The following is an 18532-nucleotide window of genomic DNA, read 5'->3' as shown; positions in this document are numbered from 1 at the left end:
GGTTGACTCTTTCGCATTCTACATTGCTCTTCGTTTTCTTATTGGTTGGTTTCGATTCAAGTTCTTCACGTAATGTTCTCTTAATGAGTTTACCGTATAAGAAAACATTTAAACATTTTACTCTACTTTACATTTTAACTGTGACAAATTTTAATTTTTTTTAACCTTTACAAAAACATTAAAAGTAAATTTAACTTACTAGATTTTCTGGTATAGGCCCAACTTTATGAACGTATCTGCACATCTTAACAGTTTTGTAAGTCCCATAAATAAACAATAAGAAAACAACTATAGCAGATAAACTTAATACAGCCAATTTGACCACGTGACCGGTTTTATATGTTTTGATTGGTCGTGGAGAAGAGGTGGGGTCATAGCAAGTTGGTTTACTCCAAGAGCTGGAGCGGGCCGAGTCGAATTTCATTCGCAGCCGCATAGCAAAGCACATTTTTTGCTGATCTTTGATCTTCAAAAACAATATTTATCTTATTTAAAACAATATTTATTTTATGTTTTAGTTTTTTAAGAATATTAAATATTTATTATGTGTTTATACCTTTATAGTGATGACACTGTCGTGCATTGAAACAGTTTTCAGATTAATTTGCTTTTTTTCTTTAGGATTCCAATATTTTACCTATATTTAAAGGAGTTAATCGATATAGTTAAGTTCTAAAAGCTTTAATTTTGTAAAAGAAGGTGTTTATTACAATTTAATTATTATATTAGAAGAGTTGTTTAGTAAAAGCGTTTTAAATTTACCTCGTAAATCAGGGTTGTCATTTCTTTATTGATCGGACTTCCGTCGCCAAAATTAATTGGCAACACTGGGGTGATGTAAATCGTTTTCTTGTATATTCTTGAATCGAATATGGGCGGAACAAAAGTGGCTAAAAGCAAAATATATTCATATTTAAATAACACAACAGTTGTTCTTGAATGAATAATATCTTGTTTTTTAAAACATTTAAATAACAACAATTGAATAACAATTTACTCTCTCGTTCTGGGCAAAACTCCACGGTATAGGACTTTTCGTTGTCCACAACTACTGTCACGTGATATGTGACCAATGGAAACTCGAGGTCATGCGTGACGTCACATGAGATCACGGTTATGTTTGTACAATTACTGACCTGCGTCCACGTGTTCCTTTAATAAGTTAAAAATAAAAACTTAAATTACAATTTTTTTTATTTATCTTTGATGCGGAAAAGTCGATTTTACGACCTAAATATAGAGTAACATCAGTTTCCCCGACCCAGTCTTGAGTTACTTATGGCAGTTAAGAATGAATATATTTGCTCGTTGGCTCATCATGTTCATTGGCATAAAAACAGTGGGGATCGAACTTAAAACCTTATGTAGTGAGGCCAAGTGTTCTGACCACCCCACACCGCTGTCGATTTCTTATTATGAATATTATTTTTTTATAAATTTAGCGATAGGTTTGAGTGAAGTTTAGTTTATTATGTGTAAATTGCCATCCACTTACTGGTATTTAGGTTTCACTAAAACGGTGTAAAAGTGATTTTCTTTGCCTATGTTCCAATGGGCTACACTCTGTAACATTACTGATTCCACCCATACTTTGCCGTTGTTTGTAATGTCGTTATCTAAACGAGATATATGAATTAAAAATTTTATAATTTTTTTAGCAATGTATGCCTAATGTATACAATGACATTTAAACTACTACAGCAACAGCAATTTATCTAAAAAGTAAAAAAAATTGAAATTGAAATGTAGTTTAACATATAATATAAATTACAAAAATTACAAACCCGGTTTCTTTGTTGTTTCATTGGATCGAATTTCTCTTAGGTTAAACAGAAATATTAAACATATCAGGATATAAGTTGCCATATGCGTCTAATACTTTCTCTTCTTACCTAAATATTTTTACAATTCAACTCTGAACAATGCCTGCACAATAATTTTTTTATACATTAGTATATGATTGTTTTTATATGACTTTACTATTATCTTTTAAAGGCATTCGCGTAAAACAACTTTGTCTTAATAAAATTAAACTTAGGCTAACTAGCTTGTAAGTAAATTGTAAGTATCCCAAAAATATGCTTGATAAAATAACACCAAATGTTTAATTTTTACTTAAATACGCAAGACTGTCAATGTTATTCTTAACATGACTGCATAAATTGCGACTTTACCTATTTATTTTCTAAGAAATCACTTTATTTTTAACATAATCTAAAACGCATTGCAAAAACAGCACCTTGTTTTTCTGTTGGACGCTCTAACATTACGCAGGAAATTTGCAATTACTTGTAATTTTGTCGTCTTAAGCGCGAACCTGGTTAATACATTTGTTTAATTTCCTTATTGAATTGCCTTGTTGTGAAGACGTCCCTGTTAAAGAACACGATTACGAAATTTCGATTTAAGCGCATGTTATTCAATTATTTAATTTATTTATTAAAAAAATAAAATAAATGGTCATTATTTACATTGTTGTATTTTTTACGATATAAATTGGGAATTTAAAAAAATAAAATATGTTTTAAAAATCGATTATGATTTTTACTTTGTCTTAAAAAAAAAAAAAAAATTTTTAAAATTAATGACAATCTATTTAAAACATACTAGTATAAAAGTATTCTTATTATAAGTTTTACTATTATTTAAGCCTATAAACTTATTTCTATACTCCGTTATATTATTTGTTTCATTTTTCAGGGTTTCCAACTCATTTTTTATTATTTTTAGGTTGGAAAATGGAAGTTCAGCGAAACCCTGATTGTGTTCATTGTACGATTTTACCAGGTCACATTAAAAGTTCGGACCAGTGGCTACAAGACCTTGAAGAAGCTGTCAACCACGTGAAGGTAATATTATTTATAACAAAATATTTTAGAAATTAACCTTACGTAAATTTACCAAACATGGCCTAATTTAGGACAACATTTTATAAAAAAAATCTTTAATTCGGAAAAACAATTTTAAGTTGTCGGGTTTAGATAAATATGTCTGATTAATAACTTGGCGATAAGTTTTTCAGTGTAACATACATTACGCTATTAAAAACCTATGCAACATATTTTTTATATTTATTTTTATATATATAATACATTATTAATGTAGAAAGGCATACTTTACCGCCTAATACAAGTTTTTTTTATGTTCGAATATTATTATTATTATAACATTGCTTTAATCTGACTTTGGATTTATAGGCCCGACAGCAGTAAGTACTCTTAGCAGGAATCGTACCCAAGGCCTAAAATTAGTCGAGGTTGATATTACGTACACTAAAATTTAGGTGACGGTTTTGTAATTCAAAGTTTTAAAAGTTTGTGTTATTATTTCCGCAGGTACATGGTAGTAATACAAAGGAAGGTATTGCGGCAACTTATGGGATGTTAGCATTGGTTCCTAATGACGGTTTAATCGACACTTTTCTTATCGATTTATTTGACGAAATTTACAAAGTTTAAAAATCACGAATCAAAACGCACGTGGTAATTTAAATATCACGCTCTTATATAATTTAAATTATTATAATGCTTTCAAGCAATATTTTTTAAGCTATATATAATTAATTACGTACATTTTTTGCATTAATTATAATTTTTTATTAATTCTTCATTTTTTAATTTATTTTAACTAATTTTAATATTTAAAAACTTTATTTTAAAACATATTTTATCTAATTTTTAGGCTATTTTTTAATTATTGCTTGATTATTATTGTATAATATGCCAGCTATCTAATAATATTTATTATTTTAATCTAAAATTTCAAAATTGACAACAAATTCAGTTTATTGTTATACGGAAGAAAATATTATGCTGATCAACTGACGAAATAATAAAAATGTCACACTTGCGAAAAAATTTAAACACAAAAGAATCGGGTACGAAATACAGCAATAATGTACATACAAAATATCAATCTTAGGTTATACTAAAAAAGGGTTACAATAATATGGTTTGTGGTTTGCAAAATTATATAAAAAATTCAGTTTCTAATTTTTTTTTTTTCTAATTTTTTTTTTTTTTTAAATTCAGTTTCTAAAGTGGTTTATTTTTAAGACTGATATTATTCTAAATTTATAATTTTGTTCCTGATATTTTAAATTATCTTTTATATAACACAGTATTATTATTTTCCTACAGTAAAAACATACACAAAAAAACACAAAATACTGATAATAATAAGAAAATAAATGAATGATATAGACTAACGTTATTCGAATATCTACTAAGAGGTAGTCGAATAAAAAGTACATTTCAGCAGTTAAAGCAATCAAAAAAGTAAATTTTTTTTTGTTTAGTTAGATAAAATATAATTGCCCGGTAACAAAAATCTTGTGTAGGTGTCGTAAAATTATCTGGAAACACCCAAAATTTTGTGTAGGTGTCGTAAAATTATTTGGAAACACCTTTAATAGTTGTCACCAATGTAATAATATACAACATTTCACACAAATACACTTTAATAAAAGACAGTTTTTCGTGCATTAACAAAGCCAGCATGCTAAAGTTGTTTTTGTACCAAAATTGGGCCTATTTTTAACTGATAATTAAATTTAAAACACATGCTATAACATTACAAATGATATAAAATTTAGACATAGTTGTTATTTAATAAAAATGGCATTTTTTTAACGAAACTATATGTATGAAAAAGATTGCCTAACTTAGGTAGAAAATGATACTATAATGCTGCAATTTTATTAAATTTACTGCCAGTTTTGTCTTAATTTCGTTAGCAAAACTATGCAAAAGTGTAACGGCGTATCGTGTAAAAACATAGCACATTTCCGCCCATAAAGAATGCGTTACACGACTTTAACGCTTCATAACAACGACAAAAAAAGAAAAAATGTAAAAAGTTAAACAAAAATGAAATCCTCCCCATGCGTTTCTCCACATTTGCAATTTTTTTCTTCACTGCCAACGCTCTCCCAAGTACCGTGACAAGGTCTACCCACCATCGACCTCCAGCGGCTAATTGTATCAGTAGTGGCACCTGTAAAATAACGCTGGTTAAATGTTACAGAAAAAAAAATAAACCATAATTCAAACCCTGTTTTTTACTGAAAACTGCTTATATTAACGCAAAAATACGAACATGTATGTTTCTATTTTGCATACTATTCAAAAATTTATAGTAGGCCTAACAACAAACTCTAACATATTAACATTTTTGGTTCAATTACTTACTAATCGTTTACAGTAATTATTTACCTTGACATTCTCCGGCTCTGTTCATAGCAGTATCGTGGCATTCTGCACAAACTAGTGACCCAATCTTTAAAACGTGGTACGGCGAAGCATATTGACAATACCACGCTACCGAAGATATGCGATAATGAATACAATAACTAGAAGAATAAAAAATTGTTACTTTAGTTTAACATTAGAACATTTTTTTATATTATTAAATAATTCTTAATGTAAAAGGTCCAATTTTACACCCTGAACACAGGGCAGCTCTGAAGGTGTTGAAAAATAAATAGTTGGCAGTGTGTGTTTAAATAGCCTATGTTAAGTTTGTACTAAAGTGTACTGTACCTTTCTTTTCTTGGTTTCTTTATAACGACTGGCCTTTGATATTTGTCGGGTATATTTCGTTGTCTATTTAAATACGCTGGCAAGAGTTGAGCAATTTCTATAAAAAAAAACAATGATTAAAAATACACTGTCCTCTTTTTTAGAATTTTATCAAAAATTTTAACATTTTCTCACCACTGTTTCTACATCTTGCGTCATTATGGTAACATGCTCTTGTTTCTCTTCTACTCTCGCAAGGTTTGCCTCCTCCGGACGCAGGGATGTGGATCTGTCTTCTTCTTTCCTGTACTCCGCGTCCACATCTTGCTGTACAGTGGCTCCAGTGAGACCAGTAGGTCATCATGCAATCTTGAGCTAAAATAAAACAAAAATAAGCTGTTATTTTCACAACTTTAGATAGAATGTTTTTAAGAGTGTGGTTGTACTTATATATCTTTGTAAAAACAATTATAAAAGAACTAAAAAACAAAATTTTAACAAAGAACAGATTTTAACAAAGAACATTTCAGGAACTTTTAAGCTGAGATGCCATTCACAGATTTTTTAAATATACAGAATACAAACGTTTGGCACAAATTCACATGTATAGATCAAATGTACCTTGGTAAAGTTCATGTGCTATTAGTGTCACAATATGCATTTTAAAACCGGTTTTTATGACGTGTACATAGTATTTTTAACGTAATTGCCACTATACAAATCCTAATATACAGTTAAAGTAATCCAAACGGGAAATTCGACAAAATTGAAAGCAAATATTGCTAGTGATAGATTGGGCGAGTTGAAGTTGCATCATGTACTTTACAGGTGGCTTACCAAGCTGATATTTTAATAACCGGTTCTTAGTAAAAGCTAGAATGTGTAATTGAAAATACTCTCTTAATCACTGATTGTAAAATAAAGATTGAAGTACTGATACTATTAGCCCACCGGCAAAGGCGGTAAAAGCACTTAACCAATGGGAAAAATATATAAATTCACACGAGAAATTGTAACAAATTTCGCAAGAAATTTAAGGTAATGCTACAAATACTTAACATATAATTTGTAGAATTCTTTTTTGTTTATTTTACACTTTAAATTTCTAAGGGTAAAGTGTCTTTCAAACAAAACAGTCCGCAGGATAAACAATAAATAAGTTTATTCTTTATGTTTATGTTGAACCGATGTGAACTTAAAATAACTTTGATTGTCATGCTTAAAACAAAAACATGTGCAAACAAAATTTTGTGTTAAATTACAAACTAAATTTATTTAACATTTTAAATCCTTTTTAAAACAATTACTTAAAAATTAAGGGGTTTAGTTTAATTAGTTTAGTTTGTAAGACTATTGTAACAATTTGTAGTTGATAAAGTAAGAGCTAACTAGTAATTATCATTTGGACACAACGCAATTTTAAACTGAAAAATCCCGATGAAAGTTTAGACCAAATCTCGGACGTGGAAAAAAGGAAGTTCGTTTTTAAGTTTTAAAAGTAAGTTCGTTATTAAGTGTTGTATGTAATCTTGCATATAATTATATTGTACACAATGTGTTTAAAATTAGAAGCATGTGCTACTAGCAAAATGTAGCTGTTTAAATTTTTGATGCTATCAGGCAATCCGTACCTTATTTCGTTTGCCTTTTGTTACATCAAATTTAGCCTAAAGAGTCTGTGGAGTAATGTGGTTAAACTTCTAAAGATATTTGTATGTTTGATTAACCTATATTTGATGTCGTTAACCGTTAGGTATTTTTATGATGGTTATTATTGATTTATGACAAGCGTCGCATTAAGTTTTTTTTGGTGACGTGTTCGATATTTTTAGATTTTTTAATTACCAACAAATTTTGATATTTAAAATGAGAAATTTTACAACCAAACAGTTTAGACATTTTTAAAGTTATAATCGTATGACTCATTATATGGAAAGGGGGTTTCAAATAGCGTATGATGTAATTGTAATATTTATTGGGAAAATTTTGGAATCATAAAATAGTGGTTCTCTTAAAAAAAATAAACAATTCCAAAAAATAAGAAAAAATATGTTGTCAATATAAAAAATATTGAATACAATGAAACTTAAATTTTGATGTAATACAACCAAACAAATTAAAAAATTTTGAAAGGAATTTCAATATAATTTTAACTTTTCTATTTTAAAGCATTTTATCAAGAAATAGAATTTAAAATAAAAGTAACCAAAAATTATTTTGGTCAGTTATCTCTGACCAAAATTCGAATTAAATTTATCATTTATTACCACAGGTGTTGTTATTGCAAATCCTACTTACAAATCCCTTAATAATACATATACTAGTTTACCGCTGATGCTAAATCAACATACACTAATCCTTTGGCATCTTTGCAGGCTTAAGGAGCGTTTTATTGTGTTTTTAAAGAACTCGGATTTAATTGCGAAGTTACTATTTTGATTTCGCAATTTTAACTTTTTTTGTTGTTATTACATTTCGAGATTTTTTTCGGGTGCGAAAAGTTTAATATTCTGGTTTAAATTTGGATTACTAAAACAGCAATTTATATAAAGTAACAGCATATGCCTTTATTTTTTATACGGGTTCAACTACTAAGTTATAATATATACTACTATTTCACAAGTAAAACTGCTTCGATTCAACCATTATTTTTCCATTTGAAAGCATTGTTGCTGTTACTAATACGTAACATAGTTATATACAAATCTGTGTCTTAAGTGAGGCTAAGCAAAACCGGGAAAAAAAGAAGTATTTGTTTTGCTGTACGTTAACATATTGACTTAAGCATGTTTACACCACATTTCAAGCGGTGATGTCATTTCTTTAAACGCGCGGAGATAAACAACTTCGTCTTTCAAACTTAATTGGCATCTGAAGAGAAATAATAAATGACCTTTTTGACTCCCCGTGACGTCATAACAGTCTTGGGTTTGGGTTAAGGCGAAAATTGATTTCGGTTGTGACATGTTGCGCTAAACAGGATTACAACACTTTTTTTAAGTGACCACTTTGTGTTTTGTTTTGATGTTCAATGGCCCGTTGTTCGTAAGCCGTTGATGCAGTTTCAATTATAACTGTGACGTAATTTTTGTCAGATTTTAATTTTTCTTGAGGTGTTTTAACAAAATATTGACAGTACTAATTAAAAAGGTTAAAAATTAAACTATTGTGCATTAATTTTTATGGCATAATCTATAGTTTAAATGGAATATATATTTGAATTTTACACATAGATTTTAAATTTTTATCACATGGTCTTTATGCGCAATTTAAACGATATTTTAGTGTTACTTGAATATGTAAAACAAGATGTCATACCAACGGGACGAATTCAAATAAAAATGTAAGTAGTGGAAAATATGGGAGTAAGTTTGCCAGAGAGAAAAATAAATCATTTCTCGAAAAACATTAAAATAATAAAACTAAAAACGCAGAAAGCGAACTGTTTAAATCTCTCTTTCGACAAAACCGTTTCTTGTATTTGTCTTCGCCTTTATTTCAACCAAACATTGTAAATGTTCACCTGGCCTTTATGTTAATAGCCCTTCCATGTAAGAAAGAGTGAAAACCGATGTATTTTTGTGCCGGCCTTTGTCGCAGGCGATCTTCAGTTACCTTGTTTTAACGAACACGTCGACGCTCGGCGCTTGGTTTACCCGTAGTAAACGGCGCACGGCTATATGAAACGGAAACCAAAATATTAAAACAGCAAGCTCATATAGACTGGCCTTTAGCCATCGCCAGGCATGGGAGTCAGGGCTATAAAAGTGGATTTGAAATTTTGAATCGCTGTTAAATAATTCCAACAACTTATCGACAGATATTCGCCAATCCATCAATTTAATATCAACATCAACTCAACGCGTTGTAACAAATTGGCGAGATATTGGGATGTTGTTGTAACAGTTTTAAAACCTTGACATACTGCAAATGGGCATTTGCTGCAATGTTTTTCAAGCATAAAAATAAACAAAATTCAAAAGTCAAGCCTTTGTATTCAAATGTATAATGGTGTTAATATATATTGGTTTGGTATAATAGATCTGCGAAACCTGTTAGCCTGTTTTAAACGCTAAAATTGTTTTTTTTTGCATTTTTCTCTATGTTTATTCCATTGTTTAAATTAATAACATCAACCTTGCGTGAACAAAAAAACAATTCTTGTTTTGACTTTGTTATTACTACTTTTAATGTAAACAAAAAAACGGTAATTTATTGTTTTTGAACGCGGCTGTTTTTCGGCGAATAATTGAAAACAGTGTTATTTTCTCACGACTGTGACGTCATACCTCACGTCAGCACAAAAGAAAACATAGAAAATTATCTCACAGTGAGCGACGATTTCCCCAACAGAAAGTTTGTTTTCTTATTACAAGAAAAGATAACAAAAAATTTTTAGAAAATTTTGCAACAAAATATAAGATATATTTTAATTTAAATTCACAATAGTTATAAATTGATATTTTTATATATGTGTTTTTATTTCAGTAGATATAGTTACACACTTCTTAAATAAAATAGCTTTTAAATCACATTTAATATACCCACAACTACCAAAATTGGTCCTCAAATAAAATTATGAATGTATTACTATTGGTTTACCACAAAATTGCTCAAACAACGGAAAAACGTGATTTTAACAGTTTTAGTTAACAACAATCTTTAAATCAATTTGAAAGTGGGTTTAGTGACAATATCAATGTGCCATTTCACCGTGAAAATTTGTTTTAGCTATGCGATGTATAAAACCATAGCTTCTTCATATTTTATAAAAATATTTTTAAAAATGAAGTTTTAATATATTTTACCATAATTTTTTAGTCTTTAAAACCCCTACTTAAGACGGATTAAATTATGAATTTTAATCAAAGCTGTTAAATAAATATCAAATTTATTAAGCAAACACATATTTAAACCATAATCCAAATGTCATATAAATCTATTTTAAGCTACCGCACAAAAAAAACCAAAGTTTAAATACTTTATTATGGTTTTGTTGATGTAGTGGTTAATCAAACAAGATTTTAAGGAATTTTTTTCGAAAAATATTTCGTAATATTCGATCAATTGAAATACCAAACGAATATAAAAAAATTAGGGGTTAATTTTTTCTTAAATATCTTAAATTAAAATTTTAAAACTTGACAAATTTTTGATATGAATTGATTGTAAAACTTTTCAAAAAAAAATTTTTATATAATTTATTGGTAGATAATTTTTTTTTAAACAACCCCTTTTTAAAATTTTTTCCAGAATTATCGTTATCTTAATAAGCATAATTGCAATTTTGAATAAGTTCTAACCCCGTAATGCGTTTAAACCTCTACACTAACTCTACATATCCTAATACGGTTATGTCAAATGTTGAAATACGTCAAACGAACGTACGCACGGTAAGAGATGTATTAGATATCAGATAATAGTTCTTAACGTAGAGGTGTTTGCAACCTATTTATACTTTAAAAGCGTTCCTAGAAAATTGTTTTAGATTTGTGGTACGATTTTGCTTATGTTGTATTTTGTGAAAAAAACACAATAATTTCTTTAAAAGAGGGTCATGACTTTTTTGAAGTAATTTCTAATGGCTTAAACTTCGGATTTTTAAAGTATTGTTTTTTTTAAGATTATTGCATTAATATCGTATAACATATGGATTACAACTATTTAATATTTCTCTATTAATGTCAGTGTGTTAAAAAAATGGTAAAAATGTTGCAATATAACATTATGGTAAACTTTACCCTCACTTAAAATTTTGTATTTCAAAAATGTTGTCGGAATTTTTAAGCCAAAAAAATTTAAATTTCTGCCCCATTGTTGATAGATCTGATTAAAACAAGTGATAACTTCCAGAAATAAAGCAACCAAAGTGCGAACACGTACCGATAAATTATCTTAAACAATTTGTATTAGTTTCAAAGTGCTCTATTATCGTTGTGTAAATAAACCTAGCCCCTATTCAAAAGATCAGTCGTCAGTATTTTGCTCTTTTAAACAGTTTTATCTTAGCTGGATATAAAGAATGACATGGTACATACACAATGCAAACTTGTCCATTAGCACAACGAGTTAATTTCAATCTACAAATATGTTTACTCGATACTTAGATTACAATCGATTACTATAGCACCGTGATTATAGGTTATGATTTTTTTGAAGTTTTATTTTTAAAATTGTTTGACACAAAAATTTGTCATGATTTCAAATATTGTTTTTTATTGTTTGCACTTTTATGGGTTTGCAAAGCTTAAATTATTTTGTCAAAGAATTTTAAAAACAATTAAATCATGATTTTTAGAAAACTTTATGGGTATGGCTAATATTAAAAAATAGAAGAATTTGTGTAAAATTCATTTACAAGTATATAATAGTAAACATACTAAACAGCAATTGGGCAAAATTGTCACTGACATAATTCACACATTTGACCTATTCTAAACAACTAATTCGTCATGGTAATATTAGTTACAAGAACTTGTTCTATAACCGACTTTTAACTATATAGCCCAAAGTCGGAAGCTACAACTGATAAAAATCATTAATTCATCAATGTAATTGATTAAAGTAACGTTTTATGAACAAAAATTTGAAGGTTTAGTTTTTTTTTTAAACTTATTAAAACTAAAAGTAAGCGTTATTTCACCTTTTTAAAGTTTTATGAAATTGCTTTATAAAAGTTAACTTTTTATTAAAACTGCTACTAAAAATTACTTAAAAAGCACTTGGTAATGTTAAAAGTATATTTCTTTTTTGTTATTGCAGGAGTTATAAAAAACATATTTATTTTTTTAATTTTGATTTATTGTTCTTCTAATAATTTTGTTGTTTAGTGTTTGATATTAAAGCATTTCTTTGTTTATAAAAACCAGTATTATGTTTGGATATTGAACTTTATTAACTAACATAATTTAATGTGGATTAATAATATTTTTTTTTATTAACATATTTTTGAAGTTTTATTATAACATTTTATTTTTTAATAATTTTAAATGGTATTGTAAGTATGTTGTTGCTAAACCGTCAATCCATGGCCTAAATGACTATCAAAGATATCATAAAAGTTATTCATTAACCTTTCCTTATCTCTTGTTGAAGAGATTTACCGCTATGTGAAATATCGTTGTCAAAGCTTTGCTTCGTTCGGTTTTAAATAAACTTTAACGTTGTTTTACTATTTGTTTTTCGTTGCTAAATATCACCAAAGCGTTTTGACGTTTTTAACAACATCCAAAAAATCAGTTAAATTTTACTATTTCCAAAATTCGTAAAAAAACAAAAATTATTTGAAAGTCGCTTTTTAACAAACTTTAATAATACCTTTAACGTAAGTGTAACATTCAATATTGTAAGGTAAATGTTATATTATCACTTGCCAAAATATTAAATACTTCTGGGAATTTCTTATATTACCAAAATACTATCCCATGGGTTTAGGTATAAATCAAATAAGGCTGGTTGGTTCAACTTACGTGTTTGGTTAAACTTGTTTTTCAATACTTATAGTAAAAAATAATTCCCGTTAATGTGTATTAAAATAATTAGGGCTTCATGTGTGTAAAGTAGTTAACTAAACTGCAATACAAACTTCCTAATCTTGAATAGTAAACATAAGATTATACTAGCTTATTAGAATATAAATTTAGCTACCATTTGCGATCTTTATTAAGTTTTTTTTTATTGTTATAGATGGTTTAATTGCATTACCTAAATGTTAATGTGTTGTTTATATTTTAAACTATCGTATTTACGTTAATGTGGCATACTTTGGTAATTCAATCATGCCATTTACTTAGTCCAATAATAGGTTTAAATATAACTTTTCAATGGTCAGTTTGGTCAGTAGCATTACAATTAGGTGTTATTATGGAATACAAAGCTTTGATCTGATAATACTTTTGTTGTATGGTCCATATTTCGCTTTGTGTTATTTTCAAGTTTTTGTTATTAAAAATGGGCTGGCGCCTGTTTGGGTTTGTATCAAATAGTTTTGATGAAAGATTTTATTTTGTTCAGTAAAAGTTTTTGTAACCAATTACGCTTTAGATCTTTAAGTCTATTACACTTTAAAAAGAAAGTGTTTTAAATTTCAGAAAATTAACGTAAATTATTCACGTTTAAAATCCTGTTTAATGAGAGCGAAAGTTTTAACTGACCAAAGGTCGCTGACCTCTCTTAGAGGCGAGCTAATTGGATAGAAAAGGTGTAAAGGTCAACAAGTAGGTGTGGTTTAGCAGGAAGAGATAATGATTTTTACTCAGAACAAAATTTATTTTTCATGCCACCAAAATGTTAAATTCAAAACTGTAAAATCCTTTTATATGTTTTTGTATGAGAAAAATGGTAATCGAAATATAAAAAAAAAAATTGCTAAAATGTATGAACTTTTAACAGTTTGTCTTATTTTGACAATTTTAATTTACTCTTCCTTTATAATTATCTTTAAACGTAAAACAATGTAAATATCAGCAAAGGCAAAGCAATATCTTCTAGTCTATTTAATTTTGATTGATCGGCAACGTTTTAAAAGCGACCAGGCATTTATATTCCATACTGTCTTATACACAACGCCCTTTAAACGGAAGCGATAGCCCATTTATGTAAGCCTTGTATTGTTATGGTGGCTACCTAATAAAAGTGACCCTTTGAAGATCAGTTGTAAAGGAAAGGCGGATATCGGACTTGAGATTGATTGTCTCATATATCTGTATACTTGACAGGCTGCCCTTTAGCGAATGTTATTTTTCGGCTTCTTGGTTATAGTCGTTGCCCTACACCTTATGTGTTTAATCTTAATTGTCAACATTGGACAGGTTCAACATACGGAAACGCCAGTCTTTTTGGCATTGTTTTGGAAACAAAAATGTCGTCTGGTTTTTAAATTTAAAGTGCGTAAACAAAACAAAAAAGCTTGGAATGTAAACGTTTTAAACACTTTCAAATGCCAATTCTGACATTGCCTTGTAAAGTAATATCTAAACTTCCTACATGAATTTAATTTTGGTACGTTTACGGTTGTTTCAATATACATAAATATTTTACTGTGTTTTAAAATAAAAATTGTGCCCAACTTTTTAGAGGTTAATATTTCATCTTAAACATTTACTTACAACAATTGTAACGAATTGTTAAAACCAAACTATCCGCTATAACAGTTTTTTATTATTAATATTCACCATAGGCAACAACTTGTTGTTAATAAAATTATACACAACTAATATTACTCTATAAAAAACACCATCCACTTTTTAGTTAACCCTAACACTTAATTAACTCGAGACAGGTTCGGGGTAACTAATGTTACTCTATGTTAGGGTTGTTAAATTAACCTTTTTACATCAATGATAAATAAATAACAAAAATTTCTCACCTCTATTCAAACAGTAATCTTCGTAATCGTCACAACAGTCCCCCGACTTTCGACAAAACGCATCGCAGTAACAAGCTCTGTAGTAACCCTGATTCTTCCCTCCGTAAACATATTTACACTGACTGCTCTTCCCGGAGCAACATCTTCCGAGGTCTTGGCATCCGGCCTCCACGGTTTCAAGCCCGATGGCTATTAAAATGAAGATGCTAAGCGCTGATATGGCCAACGTTCGTGCCATTGTTTTTTAAATGGTGCGATATGGTGTTTTATGTACAAGAATCTGGTCCTTTTGGTGGGTTCACTCTGGTTGTTTTTTGCTTTGGGTTTTGGTTTTAAAAATTTTATACCAAAGTTAATATAAGTAAATAAAACCTGTTAATAAATTGTAAATTTTAAAGTTTGTTTTGTACGTACATGTTTTTCTATATTTACTGTAATATTTTTTTTAAATCATGGCAGTATAAAATCATTTTTAAACTCTGTATAAAGTCATTTGATTTGAGTATTTGCGAGTGCCAGACCTTCAAATATCTCAACTATCCTGGGAGTTGGGAGTCCTACCATATTAATAATGCGGCCTCTTTAATGTAAGCATGGGCTTAATAATATGGGTGGCCGACTAGCTTATACGAAATCAACATATACGCCACTTAAACAGTGTGCTTTCACCCATTTTTGGGGGCTTATCAGCTTCAAATTAACAAACCTAATGACCCTTATAGATAGATACAAGCGTAAAACATAATATTGCCAGTGATTAACATATTACAACTGAACAGACTGACTGTCTAGACTACATTAACTGCTTGAACCGAAACGTGTTGATTTTTGTCAGAAAACTAGTTTTTACGTTTTGAAGGTATTTCAAAATATGCGTCGATGCAAATAGCCTGTGATATTATTGAAGGCATGGTACAAACACATATCATATCACTTAAACAAAAGTACATTTGGTAACTTAGTTTATAAAAAATTCAAAATTTTTAAAATTAAAATGAGAAAATATGTTGTTCACAATATTTTATTATAAATTTTTATCAAGTAGTTTTATGTTTAAAGAGTTACCAAAACACCTTTGTTAATATATTACGAACATAAGCCTCCTACTACAAAACCACAAAAACACTGTTGTTTATTTTGCGTTTATTGTCATGAAATTAGAGCCGTAAAATAATGCTATTTTAAGATATTTACGTGATTTTTTAATCTAAATTTTGGGCTTAAAGTTGCCCCCTCAAGAATTAAATAAGATTCATTGGTTCCTTGATCACATTTTTACATAAAAATTTTATATATTTAATATTGTTTTTTTTTTTTGTTTAAAAACACGTTTTATTTGAATACCAACTAACTAAAAACCCTCTAAAGAAATCAAAATTTTTTACAACACTTTTTACTTTAAAAACCAAAATATGCTTTTCATAACTAATTAGTAAGCACTAGAAATGTCCTATACGTATAGTAACCAGCATAAGAATCACTGTCAATCAAAACGTTAAGGTTTTCAATTTGTAACTGATACGTTGTGCAAACAACTCGAGCTTTCAAGACGACGCTTTGACCAACATGTCCTACTAAGTGTTTTCTATTTTTACCACAAACTCATTAAAAAGGAATTTTATTTTGAGAATTTTTTTTGCGTTTTCAAAATAATTATTTCGTTTTTTTAATAAACCTATGTAAATGTTAGGCATAACTGATGTTGAGTAGGTAATAACTTTGCTATATTATTTAAATACATTAAGTAACTTAAGAAATTGCGTAATAAAAATTTTGCAATTTAAAAAGTTATAAATTGTCGATTTTTTATCTTTTTTTAGTTTTTAATTTGTTAACTGTTTAAGGATTTTAGATATCAAACTTTTATACTTTTAAATACAAGACTGCTTAAAATATTTAACTAAAAGTTTTGCATAGAATTACAGAGATACTTATTTTATAAAATAGTTCTTGAAATTACGTAAAACTTATATATTTCTGTTATATTTTTTTCTTACTTTTATAATTTTTAAAAATTACATTATTTTTATATAAAACTACGCCTAAAATTTTCCGTAACATTTTTCTTGGATTTCGGGCCTTGCGAAATTTGTGGTCCAGAAACACAAATTAATTTTTAACCGCCACCGTTCCTTACTAAACTACTTCTCGCTACCGCGGTTCGACTATATAAGCGATCTCGAAAATCGACTTGATTTTACGTACGGCCATTTCGCTAGTATAGCGACTGCTAGAAAAAAGAGAATGCGTGTGTATTTACAGGATTACAGGCGAAGCCCTTTGAAATCAAAAGTGTGCTTTATATTATTGGAAATAATGGGTAGTATGTTTGCGTTTTGCTTAGCGGCCTAATCATTTTATAATGATCGAGATTAAGCCCTATTTAAATTGTCAATGGTTTAAATTCTGTAACCAAACAGTCCAACAACCTGTAATGGCGAATCTTTATAACACAACATTATTGTTTTAAACGTTTGATATTACTCATAGTTACATGACCACTTATTTTAGTTTGATTTATTTTGAATTTATAAATGTTTATGTTGTAATATTAGTAAGAGATGGCGAAGATTATAAACAAGTCTTTTATTGAGTATCGGCAAGCTGTGGTAGGTAACATTTAACAAAACAACTTTGCTATTGTTCGATACGACAAATCGTTTGATTCTGTAAATTCATAATACAACTTAACTGTTGTTTTCTAGAATAAAAGACACGTTGTTTTTATTACAGAAGTTTTGTTACTAATTTCTTTTTAAGTATACCTTCCCAAAAGTTCTATAAATGGAATATGATATTTTATATACGTCTTTAAAATATTACCGTTTTTTTGTATTTAGCATACTAACTTAATGCTCCAATATATTCAGAAAGTTTTAATTATAACATTAATAATATAGATGTATATATCTTTGTATAAATTTGCACATTTGCTTGCTGAAAAAATATAATTTAGTATAAGAAATCTTGGTTTTATTGCTCCAAATCATCTCCTAGTGGCCTCTTATTTTTATTCATTATTACAAAAAATTCTCAACGATTTTGCAATGTAGCAATTAAATCACCTAAAATAGAAATTAACTCAAACCTAAAATAGAAATTAACTAAAATAGAAATTAACTCAATAGACAGTTGTTGTTGTTTTTTTGTAAAATCATGATTAATTTTGTCAAGTGTTTGCGAATATAAAAACACTGTTTTCCAATAGGTCAAACTAATTTTTGGACGAGTAAATTATAGGTTAAAGTTGATTTTGATCGATTGAAGTTCCCATCAATACTTAACATGTAACTTAATATTTTTCCTTGCGTACGCGCGGTAATTTCTCCCTGTTGTAATGTGATAAAATCGTCGGATAATGTTCAAGTGCAAACCATTAGGTTGAATGTAAAAACGCAATAGCCCAATTACATAACTTAAATGCATTTAACTACGTGGTTTGCGACATAAAATTATTAAACTGCATAACCCTTTGTCCTTTGTGTGGTGCAATTTTGAATACTTTAGGATGTAAATATATTGTTTTTGTTAAAAACTATTTATTATAAAATGTTAAAACAAGATAGAAAGAACATTTAGTGGTCTGCAGTAACTTTTTTACCACCTTTGTCATTTTGTAAATTGTTTAAGCAACATCGTCTTAAAT

General features: G+C 28.5%; 1 protein-coding gene across 1 annotated transcript; it reads right to left on the bottom strand.

Annotated features, from left to right (window-relative positions):
* Window positions 1-3806: 3806 nt before the first annotated feature.
* LOC145742095 (somatomedin-B and thrombospondin type-1 domain-containing protein-like) lies at window positions 3807-15253 on the bottom strand. Its single transcript, XM_082559850.1, has 5 exons — window positions 14887-15253; window positions 5715-5894; window positions 5541-5637; window positions 5214-5350; window positions 3807-4995 (listed from the first exon to the last, which is right to left on the bottom strand). The coding sequence occupies exons 1-5, from the start codon at window positions 15122-15124 to the stop codon at window positions 4859-4861; spliced, it is 789 nt and encodes a 262-aa protein (XP_082415976.1). The 5' UTR covers window positions 15125-15253; the 3' UTR covers window positions 3807-4858.
* Between the last annotated feature and the right edge of the window lie 3279 nt (window positions 15254-18532).

The sequence above is a fragment of the Corella eumyota genome, chromosome 2, assembly GCF_963082875.1.
Source record: "Corella eumyota chromosome 2, kaCorEumy4.1, whole genome shotgun sequence".
In the NCBI taxonomy this organism is placed as follows: Eukaryota; Metazoa; Chordata; class Ascidiacea; order Phlebobranchia; family Corellidae; genus Corella; species Corella eumyota.
This window is presented reverse-complemented; position numbering and strand designations above follow the sequence as displayed.

Bases quoted from the DNA above. Each gene is read 5' to 3' on its own strand.
- LOC145742095 (XM_082559850.1), bottom strand. From the start codon at position 15,124: ATGGCACGAACGTTGGCCATATCAGCGCTTAGCATCTTCATTTTAATA. The intron at 5,351-5,540 runs GTACAGTACACT...TTATTCTTCTAG, and splicing joins AAGAAACCAAGAAAAGAAAG to TTATTGTATTCATTATCGCA. The intron at 4,996-5,213 runs GTAAATAATTAC...GTTATTTTACAG, and splicing joins CAGAGCCGGAGAATGTCAAG to GTGCCACTACTGATACAATT.